At 45.5% G+C, this 11,268-nt stretch overlaps 1 protein-coding gene and 1 pseudogene across 6 annotated transcripts in view; both read left to right on the forward strand.

The window, feature by feature from the left end:
* Positions 1–11,218, forward strand: part of DHX58 (DExH-box helicase 58) — a 33,904-nt gene extending 22,686 nt beyond the window's left edge. For 4 of the 5 annotated variants that reach the window (XM_083401479.1, XM_083401477.1, XM_083401476.1 and 1 more), the window contains 6 exons: positions 2,929–3,185; positions 4,566–4,715; positions 5,335–5,508; positions 7,576–7,766; positions 8,915–9,011; positions 10,469–11,218. In XM_083401479.1, coding sequence (XP_083257605.1) covers positions 2,929–3,185; positions 4,566–4,715; positions 5,335–5,508; positions 7,576–7,766; positions 8,915–9,011; positions 10,469–10,648 — 1,049 coding nt within the window. In that variant the 3' untranslated portion in view covers positions 10,649–11,218. Of the gene's footprint in view, positions 1–2,928; positions 3,186–4,565; positions 4,716–5,334; positions 5,509–7,575; positions 7,777–8,914; positions 9,012–10,468 lie in introns of all 5 variants that reach the window. The other variant, XR_014502542.1, reaches the window with a different exon arrangement.
* Positions 17–2,921, forward strand: LOC310658941 (general transcription factor IIF subunit 1-like; annotated as a pseudogene). The gene has a single exon. The product of its transcript is annotated as a general transcription factor IIF subunit 1-like (transcript).
* Positions 11,219–11,268: the final 50 nt, after the last annotated feature.

Consider the following 11,268-nt stretch of genomic DNA (forward strand, 5'->3'; position numbering starts at 1 on the left):
TTTGTTTTGCAAAAGTGTGTATTAGTCAAAACTGCATACAAAATGTGTTTGTTAGGAAAAAATCACACTAAAATGTTTATGAATGAGACCTTGTTAAAAGAAAATGCAGATTGCTGCAGAACTAAAGAAAACCGAATCAAAGACTGAAAAACTGAGAAATGGAGAGAAACCAAAACTGACTGATTGGTCCATTCCTTCTCTGAAATGAGGTGGGTGAGTTGGCCAAAAGAGTCCATATAAACAGAGGCCAGGAACAAGTTCCCAGTTCCATGTGATCAGCTAGGTCAGCACTTAAAACTACTGCTTGAAGAGAGACTCTTGAAGAAAGAGGAAGAAAAAGAACTACATGGAAGTGGAAAGATGAAACTTCAGAAAAAAGAGGAGGAGGTGCTGCCCAGCAGACACTTTCTTTTGGAGAGACTCGGCTGGATGCAGCACATCCAGGAATGACTTCTTTGGGCACCAGTAGTCAGACCGCAACTGGATATGTGGTCCATTTCCCCCCAAACACCTCCAAAAAATATAACATTATGGCATTCAGTGCTGCTGACAAAGTGAACTATGCCACTTGGCACCAAGCAAAGATGGAGCGAGATCTCAGTAGTAAGAAGATCTACCAGGAAGAAGAGATGCCGGAGTCCGGAGCTGGCAGCGAGTTCAACTGCAACCTGCATGAGGAGGCACGGTGCAAAAAATATGGCATCACATTAAAGGAGTTCAAGCTTGAAAACCAGCCCTGGATCCTGAAAGTCAACGGCAAGACTGGGCACAAGTTCAAAGGTGTGAAAAAGGGTGGGGTGATAGAAAACACCTCCTACTACATCTTCACTCGGTGTCCAGGTGGCGCCTTTGAAGTCTTCCCAGTCAACAACTGGCAGAACTTCACACCCATTGCCAAGCGTCGCACATTGACTGCAGAGGAAGCTGAGGAGGAGTGGGAGAGGCTGGACAAGGTTCTGAACCACTTTAGCATCATGCAGCAGCAGCGGCTGAAAGACCAAGGTGATGAAGAAGAGCAGAAGGAGAAGAAAGACCAAAAAAAAGGGAGCTACCAAAAAAATCCATGACTTGGAAGATGAGCTGGAGATGAGCACGGATGACAGCGAGTTCAGTGATGTGGATGAGAAGAAATACACAAAGACCAAGAAGAAAGCCCTTCTGATGATGAAGAAAAAGAAGAAGGGATCTGACGATGAAGGCTTTGAAGACAGCGATGATGGGGACTTTGAAGGGCAAGAGGTTGACTACATGTCCGGCAGACCCAGCAGCTCTGTCGAAGAAGCAGTGGGCAAGCCCAAAGTGACCAAAGAGGAAGGCATCCCAAAAGGTATAGACGAAGCAAGCGAGAGTAGTGAAGACAGCAAGGAGGAGAAGCCTGTGGAGGAGGAGAAGAGAAGAAGGCCCCGACTCCCCAGGAGAAAGAGAAAAAGAAAGACACCAGTGATGAGTCTGAGACGTCTGAGGACAGCAACATTGACAGTGAAGCATCTTTCACACTCTTCATGATGAAAAAGAAAACTCCTCCCAAGAAAGAACACAAGGGCTTGGCAGCAGCTCACAAGGGTGGCACCTTGGATGCTGGCACGTCATCCACCTTGCGAGCCGCAGCTAACATAGTGGAGCAAGGAAAGCAACAGGCAGGGTCCAGTGAGCTCACTGCAGCAAAGAGGCTGAAGTTGGACACTGGGCCCCAGGCCTCACCATCTCTGGGACATCTACCCCCCAGCCACAGTCGGGCAAGTCAACACCCAGCAGTATTGATGTGCAGCTGACGGAGGATGCCGTGTGCTACTCCTTGACCAGAGGGCCCATGACCACAAAGGATTTTCTGAAGAAACTGCAGATCAAGAAAACGGGGCTGAGCAGTGAGCAGATGGCCAATACGCTGGCCCAGATCCTGAAGCGCCTCAATCCTGAGTGCAAGAACATCGATGACAAGATGCACTTCTTCCTCAAGGAATGTGGAGGGCAGAGGCTGGGCCAGATACAAACTGTCCTTTGGAATACACCCTCCTGTTGGGCAGCTCTGAGCCCCCTTACATTTGGTTAGTAGCTGGGGGTGGCTACATCCTAGAACCACATGGATTGGGGAAAGCAAAAGAGCCATTCTCCTACCTTTGTGCTGGTGGGATTCAGGGGCGGTGAAAGGGGGCCGAAGACTGGGACAGTCTCATGAGAGGCATTGAAGCCATGATCTCTCTGAATTGGAATAGTTTTCTCTTTCACGTGGAGGAGTTCACAAATGAAAAGTTGCCATTTTTAGAATAAACAGGGGCATCTTTTTACATGGCCACAAACACCCACCCCACACCCTGTGTGTTCTCAAATGCTGGAAGGCCTTGAGAGGTAAACCATTCTCCGCCGCGACTTGTTTTGCAACCAGTTCCACTCTTCTCCCCTGGCCTCCCTCACCCAAAATCACAGAGACTCTGAGATAGCCATTACTGGTACACAAATACTTTTCCTTGTATTATTATTTTTTTTAACACATTCTAAAATGGTGTGTGCTTTGGCAAACAGAGGAAGACTCTGCTCAGCCTGAACCTGCCGTGAGTAGCTTCCTCTAGTTGGATGCATAGAGTTGTTTTCAGTCTGCCCTAAAAAAGTTTTTGGGAGGTAAAGCTTGGGATTCCAAATTTGACAAGAAATGGGAATAAATTAAGCAAATTGGAAAAAGAAAGAAAAAAGAGGAGGAGCTAACAATTAATTGAAAAGAAACTGTTTATGAGACTGACTGCTCTCCAACAGACACTGTTGCCATAAGCTGCAGTGGGTCATTTGAAGTTTTGTGGGCTTTGTTTTTTCACTTACTGTTACATTGTTGATTGGTTGTGTTAACTGTTTTTATTCTGTAAGATAAAGCAATACTCTCTTCCTAATCATCAGACTCAAGAGCTGAGATCTGTGTGCTGTGCACTTGCATTGCAGGCTACAAAGCACGCCTCTTGGCCATTGCTCAAGACAAGGGCTGTGAGAATCCCAAACTTGATGAGCTGCAGAAGGTCCTCCAGAATCAATTCCAAGAACTGGAGAGCTCGCGGGGCATTGTGTTCACCCGGACACGTCAATGCGCTCATTGCCTTCACCAATGGGTACAGGAGAACCAGAACTTGCGTGAACTTGGGATCAAGGCTGCTGTGTTGACCGGGGCTGGCTTCAGCAGTCAGACAAAACACATGACCCAGGTAACATTAACAGTTCTACCACAGATCAAGTAAGGGATGTTGGAGACCCTAAGGGGACCTTAGGGTAAATTCATAGTTGTATGCATATTACTCGATTTCTCTTGGGTTGATATATCCTAGAGGAATACGTCAACTGCCTCCATTGAAAGCCATTGTGTTAGAGGTAACACCAGGTGACAAGAGTTTTGCTTGCAATGGTTGATTCATTCAACTGAGGTTGCAGTTGCCAAGGATTGAATACGCTTGTGTGAACTGACTTCAAGAGAGAGGGCAAAGCAGCACATTAAAACTAAAAAGAAAAATAGGGTACCAAATGCAAAAGAAGCCCAGTCTTTGGCACGCTCCACAGCTGTCTTGTAGGCACCAAGATTTTCTCTGAGGACAGATCCTGTATAATATAAAAATGGAGCACACAGATCACCATCAGCTGCAGGGTGGGCCTGGCTTCCTCCTAGCTTTGAAGCTGAATTGGCAGGTGTACAGATTATCGAATTAGAACAGTAGGTGGTCTATTAGATTTGTGCTTTTCTCCATGCTTCACACAGAAAACAAAGTTTTAATTCCAAAATTAGTCCAGGGATATTGGGAGAGGTGCCAGGGAAGCAGATTTCTTGACAACATCTATTGGAATATTCTAGAAGAAACTTGTAAATGGCCTTGAACAAGTTGCTAGGCAATGGACATTTCCCCCAGCAACAGGTGTCCTTATCAGGGCATGCGATCCACTAACTCTGGGCCAGCGTAAATGAGTATGTGAATGAGCCAGCATTAGATCTCTGGCCAGATGGCTAAAAAGAGAAAAAGATTATGTGTCTTCATTTGTTTTTATTTTATTATTAGTGACCAGTGTAAAGTTTTGTACATAATAAAGACCCTGAGAAACAAAACCAAATGGTGTTTATTCCTGTAATGGGAATTTCACTAAGAGATAGCTGGAATGCTGCTGCTGCCTGTAAAGAAGTAAAAGATGCAGGAAAAAAATTCTGTAAAAAGAACTCTGCTACAGAAAGGCAAGAAAACCCAAGAGTTTTCTTTTTCTGCTCATGAACCAGCCATTCAACAATGTGCGCAGCTAGTTTTTGTATCAAAGCTATAATTTCCCCCCCAAATTTAGAGCTGGAAAGGGATCATGTGCTCAGATAGAATGCAAAGGTGCTTTTAGAGCTACCCAAGTGCTCTAAAAATGTTAGGAGCATCCTTTTGTGCCCTTATTGCCCTGCAAACACACATTTCAAGAGGGCAGTCCCAGTTGCTCTGAAGGCCAGCGTTTATGTGATGTTAACCGCTTGTGCTCTGGGGTTGAGGACGCAAGAGAAGCTTCAGCCAACTGCCTCAACAAGCTCCACATCTTTTCACCCTATCTTGGGTTGTTTCCTCCAGCAACAGCAGAAAGAAGTCATCGATCAGTTCCGCAAAGGGACCCTCAATCTGCTCTTCTCCACCAGCGTGGCTGAAGAGGGGCTGGACATCCCCGAGTGTAATATTGTCGTCCGCTATGGACTGATGACGAACGAGATTGCCATGATGCAGGTTAGTCAGCACTACTCTTGGGGGGAACTTCACTCTTGACCTCTGCCATGGGGAGCCTTACAGTGCTCAGTATGTCCTGGGAGGACATGCTACAGAGGCCCAAACCCTGGTTCTTTTATTCCAGGCCCTGGGTCTCCTGCTTCCTTTTAGTTGCTTTTTTATACTCCTCATCACCGTAAAAAAATCAACCTTTGTTATAGGGCAGCTGGGCACACCGCAGAGTGCAGTGCCCTGTCATCTGCCCTCTTCATTTGCCCATATACATATAAATTCTTATATGGGAAAATTTATATGGGGGTGGGGGACTGTGCCCCAAGTCCTTTAAGTAACCAGCAATTCCCCAATATAATGGCTATCCAGCATCACAGAGGACAATGCGGTTATAATGGGAAATGATGGATGAGTGGACCACATGGCTATACCTTGTTTGCCTCTACATAGTTCCATCCTTATTTCAGATATCACAATATATTGATATATCGCGATGTTTAGCTGGTGATATATCGTGATGTTGAAAGCCGGGTATCGCCCAGCCCTACCTAAGGGGACAGGCAAAAGAGGAGCAGCTGGGCTGGATTTCTAGGGAAGGACGCAAGCACTCTTCTCGTCACCTTTTCAGGCCAGGGGACGTGCCCGTGCCCCGGACAGCACCTGCTGTGTTTTGGCCAAGGCCAACAGCAAGGAAGTCGCCCGTGAGAAGCTCAATGAGACCCTGGAGGTCCTGATGGAGAAAGCGATTGTGTGGGTGCAGCAGCTGCAGCTGCAACAGCCTCAACGAGAATACCGCCTAAAGGTAAAAGGACGTCTTGGGGAAAGGGGGTAGCACAGAGCTGATAGAAGCAAGGGTGGAGGAAGCCATTGGTAAAGGAGTAAAACCATGCATTTTTTGGGGGGTGGCCTTTTTTGGAGGTGGGGAGAGAATAACACACTTTGAGGCAAGTAATACATGCAGGGAAATCACATGGTTGAGCTCTTCCTGGACCATCTCTTCAGAATGTGGAGGGGGGAGATGCACATCTGAATGCTCCCTCATGTATAAACATTAAAAAATACCTGGAGAAACCAGTGTAGCTATAGGGGGTTGTTGCTTTTTCAACTCAAGGCCCACATTCCCTAATTGGGAACCTTCAGAGGGCCATACGCCAGTGAGGGGGATGGGGAGGCTGGGGGCAAAACAGACCAGACATGACTCTTATTTATCTATACAGTGGTACCTCTGGTTGCGAATGGGATCTGTTCCGGAGGCAGGTTCACAACATGAATAGAACACAACCCGCAGCAGCGCGTCTGCACACACGCAGATTGTGATTCGCCACTTCTGCACATGCGTGTGATGTCATTTTGCACGTCTGCGCATGCGCAAGCGGCAAAACCTGGAAGTAACCCTTTTCAGTACTTCCGGGTTGCCGCGGAACGCAATCTAAAAAAATGTATCATGAAGCAAACGTAACATGAGGTATGACTGTATATAGTAATTCCATTCCTGCCATACAAAGGTCAGAGGTCAATGCATGCTCGTTCACGCTCACACCCCTTTCCGTTTGGGCAAGCGAGACACTACCAGAGTTCAGGGACACTTGGGAGATGCCAGCTGAGGTGAGCGCACACTCTGCTTTCCCCCACCAGCATATGGGGTGGAGGAGTGTAGCGGGGAGGAGGAGAGTGAGGCTCGGCACATGACTGAGAACAGCTGGCCTTGAGGGTTGAAAGCAGTAGGATAAACAAGGCAAGTCAGTAATTTACCTAGAAATTAACTCCTAGAATAGACGAACAGAATTGTAAGGGTTCTGCAATCACAATAATTGATCAGAAGAGATCTGGGCTTGCTCCTGTGGGAATACAGGACTCACCAGAACCCCTCAGTGAATGATAGGTGGTTAAAGAGCTCTGAGGGCGCAATGAGCCTAAGCAAAACCCTTATAACTGAAGGGAAAACAGTGAGTCATCTCGCAGACATGTTCCTGCAAAAACATTCAAGTAAGGTATGGAGCAGGCCTGGGAAAGGGTGTGGCCTGGGAAAAATCCCAAGGGCTGGCTAGAGAGGGCTGCATTTGGCCCCTGCGCCTGAGTGTCCAACTAGGTCTAAGGGGACCCAATTTCCAATTCTCTCACCCCCATGAAGCTCATTGGGTAGCCTTGGGCTACTCTAACCTACCTCACAGGGTTGTGAGGATAAAAGGGTGGAGAGAACCAAGCTCTTTGGAGGAGATAGGGATATAAAACTAGTCCATTAGGGAGAAAGTTAGGTTAGGAACCTTCTCTCCAAAGCTCTGGGCTTTCCTTGAACAGGAAGTTGTGCTGTTCGTTTTTAATTAGGGGGCATTCTTAAGTAGTACAGCCCTGCAAGACCTTCAACATCCTGAATATGTAGCTTTGCTGTGGGGAAAAGATGTTATTGCTCATTTAAAGCACACAGAGGGCTATTGCAATTTTCATTTGTGACAGTCCTAGGAAGGGAGGAAATTGCTCCCGTTTTGTATAGGGGGAATAGTGGCTAGCCATTACTTTCTCCAGATCTTTCAGGAACAGTTAAGCTGAAGAAGATGTGAAACATGAAATGGTATTAATTGGACCATGTTGTCTCTGAATAATTAAGCTATGAAACACTGAAAGAAAGTAAGCTAAGACTTAAGCAATGATTTGCTGTGCAGGTATTTTACATTTTCAGTGGGTAGAACAGAAGAAGCATCAATGGGGGTGCATTGGGAGAGGAATGCTCTCCAGCCTTGCAAACCTGAAGAAATGGAGGGGGGGGGGAGATTCTAGAATGATTTTTTTAGAACCAGATTCTCTGGCTACTTCTCACCTGCAGGCTCTCCCGGCTCAGACCCAATTAGCTAACTCCCTTTGTCCCTCCTAGATTGAAAAGCTTCAGCGTGACGCTGTTGTCGGCCGCAGGGTGCGGGATGCTGAACGCGAGCAACAACGCCGCCTGCACGATCCAGACTCTGTGTGCTTCTACTGCATCAACTGCAACGTGGCAGTCTGCTATGCCAGCGACCTGCGCCTAATAGAGAATATGCACCGCATAAACATCAACCCCGACTTCAGGTGAGTAAAGGTAAGAAGACCAGAAGCTTTTAGAATCTCCATTCTGCTTGCCTCATCCGAACAGGAAGCAATAGGGGAAACAACCCAGAATGTGGTTGTTGCTCTGCCAACTTTGGCTGAGGTTGACCCAACGTTTTTCTAAGTCAGAGCTGGCCCAACCAACTTATGCTTGTTCACAGAATGGAAGGGAAAGGGACTTTGGTCCTCCTCCTCAGTATTTTTGAATAAAAAGAAGGGCCTCAGATGATCCGGGCACAGTTCTAAGAATATGCACAATATATGCCTAGATCATACCAAAAGGCTATCTGTCACCAGATGTTGTTGGACTACAGCTTCCATCATCTCTGACAATTGGCTTTGCTGGGTCTTGTGACTCCAGGAACATCTGGAGTGCCACAGATTGGCCACCCCGATGGAAGGCACTATGCATGCTGATGAGAAACAATAAATACTGCTGCTGCTGGAGTTGAGGATCAGTCAAAAGCGTTGCAATGCAGCAGTAAAGTTTTAGCCTGCAAAGGGCTTTGTACTGTTTCAATGAAACTGTAACAGTAAGAGAATGAGAAGTGCTCTGGGGATGCAAACCTCTTTGAGGTCACATGTGACAAAAAGTGGTATCTAAACACAGTAAACAATCCAGCATTTTTTTTTAGCAGTAGCCAAACAAGCAGGGCATGGATTAGAGCCTTCCCTTTTGTTTCCACCTGTAATTTAATTTTTAAGAGGGATACTGCTACTAAACATGGAAATTCAGTTTTGTTATTATGGCTGCTACCTATTCATAGACCTATCTGCCTTGTAGTTGCACAGACTACCTTCTAGGTAGTCAAAAGCCGTTTCCTGTAGCAAACTCCATAAAGTGAGGAATGCCTTTTCAAAAAAATAATTGAACCTGTTAGATATGTAAAGTTTTAGTTGTGCATGGGCTGGACACCTGGATGGAAGAGCATTTGTATATGTAATGCTTATGGCATGTGGTGCAGTATTTACAACAGAACAAAAAGGAGGCTCTCTGAAAATGACCCTCAAACACCTTACCTTTCTACTCAGCAACTGAAATAGGTATCTAGGTTGCAACAGATTTGTGTATTCAGCTAGTTTCACAAACAAGAAATTAAGTAACCAGTTCGTTGTTGTTCCCTATTTAGTCCGTACTACAGAGCATCACATAGCCATGTGATGATTCCTCGCGAGTTTAGGGACTGGAAGCCAGGCAGCTCCATCAGCTGCAGTAACTGTGGGCAGGTAAGTGCAACCAGGGCTTAGGCATTACTGCTGTAGGGTGCATTTTTGTTAATTCGCCTACTTTTGGGACTTTTTGTTGTATTTGAGGAGAGAGAATGGGTGGCTAGGTAAAGGATTGTAAGATTTGAGACAAAGGATACGACCAGTCTCATAGCCACTAGATTCATTCTTGTGACAACACCCACCTTCAGCCAGTTTTTAAAACTTCCAAGGTCTGGAAACTTGGACATGTCAGTAAGAGATGCCAGATTCCATATTTGAACATGTAGCCATGTAGATTCCTTGATCTCCCTAAGGTTTAAATCCCTTTCATGGGAATCGGTAATTAGTCTAGGGAGTAGCTACTCTACAGAAGAGGTCTTGGGAGCAAGGGGCAAGGGTGTATGAAGCCTGGCAGTAGGCTACATGTTTCACCATTAATTATGGGTTCTAGCCCCAAGGGAATTGTGCTCACTCTGCTTCCTGCTCTTCACATTACTTCTGTCCAACTGGGCGTGAGGAAACCTGTCGTGTAGCTGAGTCTTCTAACTGGTCCTTGGAGCTACAATAGAAGGCAGAACATGCATTACAGATCAGTAGGCAAGTGCCAAGAACCCAATCAGCCAAGCTCCAGTAATTAAGCCTTTGCAAATATTAGTTGGGCGCAGCTGAAGGTGAAAGATGCAAAAGAGGACAGGTTGCATGACCACCTGCTGGAATTCCCTCTTCTCCCTAACTGGTCTGTATTTTGAAACTCTACACCTCTAGGCCACCCAGGTAGAACAAAGTTACATACAGTCAAGCTTGCTGAAATCAATTAGCCTCAGGGTGTTTAACTACATTGGATTGAGGAGCTGAACTACATATCTGAACGGCTGTTTAATAATAATAATAATAATAATAATAATATATTATTATTTATACCCCAACAAAATATTAAAATACAGTAATGCATCAAACATTAAAAGCTTCCCAAAACAGGGCTGCCTTCATATGTCTTCTAAAAGTCTGGTAGATGTTGTTCTCTTTGACATCTGGTGGGAGGGCGTTCCACAGGGCGGATGCCACTACTGAGAAGGCCCTCTGCCTGGTTCCCTGTAACTTGGCTTCTCGCAGTGAGGGAACCGCCAGAAGGCCCTCACCTCTGGACCTCAGTGTCCGGGTAGAACAATGGGCGTGGAGACACTCCTTCAGATATACTAGACTGAGGCCACTTCATAAATTCAGTATTCTATCAGACAAAACAAAATGCATCCATTTCTCCCTAGAGATTATTGGCTTGATTATGAAACACTGTAAGGTTCTTTCCTAATCGATTAGTCTTAAAATTCCTAGGTCACAGTTCAGTGAAAATGGTTTTGTGTTTTCTCTTCTTTTGGCATGGGCTAACGCTTTCCCCAACTAAGTGTGGTGGCACCCTTTTGAAACCTGGGTAAGCCTTGCCAATAACCTAACCGACCTGCTTTTTCTCCATACAGGAATGGGGCATGGAAATGATCTACCGGGAAGTCAAACTTCCCATGCTTGCCATCAAGCATTTTGTGGTGGAAACTCCAGACGGCCGAAGGACCTACAAGCAGTGGAGCAAAGTTACCTTTGACATCAAAGAGTTTGACTATTTTGAATACTGTACTACTAATGCCTTGCTGGACAGCTAAGACATGGAGGGAAAGTGAGAAATGAACTAGTGCCCTCTAATATACCCACAGTGTTTTGCATCCATAGGACATAATGTCAATACTCATAATGTCATAATGTCAAATCAATGTATAATGCCTTTGGGAAAACACCAGAGGCTGGAAGATGAAAGTTGGGGAAATTCTCAGGAACATTTCATGAAAAAGCACAGCTGATTAGGGTGGGAAGAGAAACTTCACGGCCACAAACACGTCTTATCTACCTGAAACGGCTGTCTGGTTCTCTAAAACAAGAGGCTGGTCAGGGAAAATGCCTGATATGAGTGATGTCAAACTTGCAATTAAAATATATATTTTAGGGAGGGCTGGATTCTATGAAGGAAGTGTGTCTGTCTGTAGGATGTGTTTGTGTGTCTTGCTGTAAAATATTCCACATCCCTCATGCAGTCTGGTGTATAGTGTCACTCTATCAACCACTGCTTGTTGTTTTTTTTAATTGGATCTTGCAGGGGCTGATCTATAACCTGGAAGCCCACTAGATTTGTAATTCTACTATGATATAGTCTATAAAATAAACAATATTAACCTACACTATGTAGAACATGTCATTTTATTCCCCTATCTATTCCTTAAGTGTGTTA

Source organism: Podarcis tiliguerta, assembly GCF_965153285.1.
Source record: "Podarcis tiliguerta genome assembly, chromosome: 10".
Taxonomy (NCBI): domain Eukaryota; kingdom Metazoa; phylum Chordata; class Lepidosauria; order Squamata; family Lacertidae; genus Podarcis; species Podarcis tiliguerta.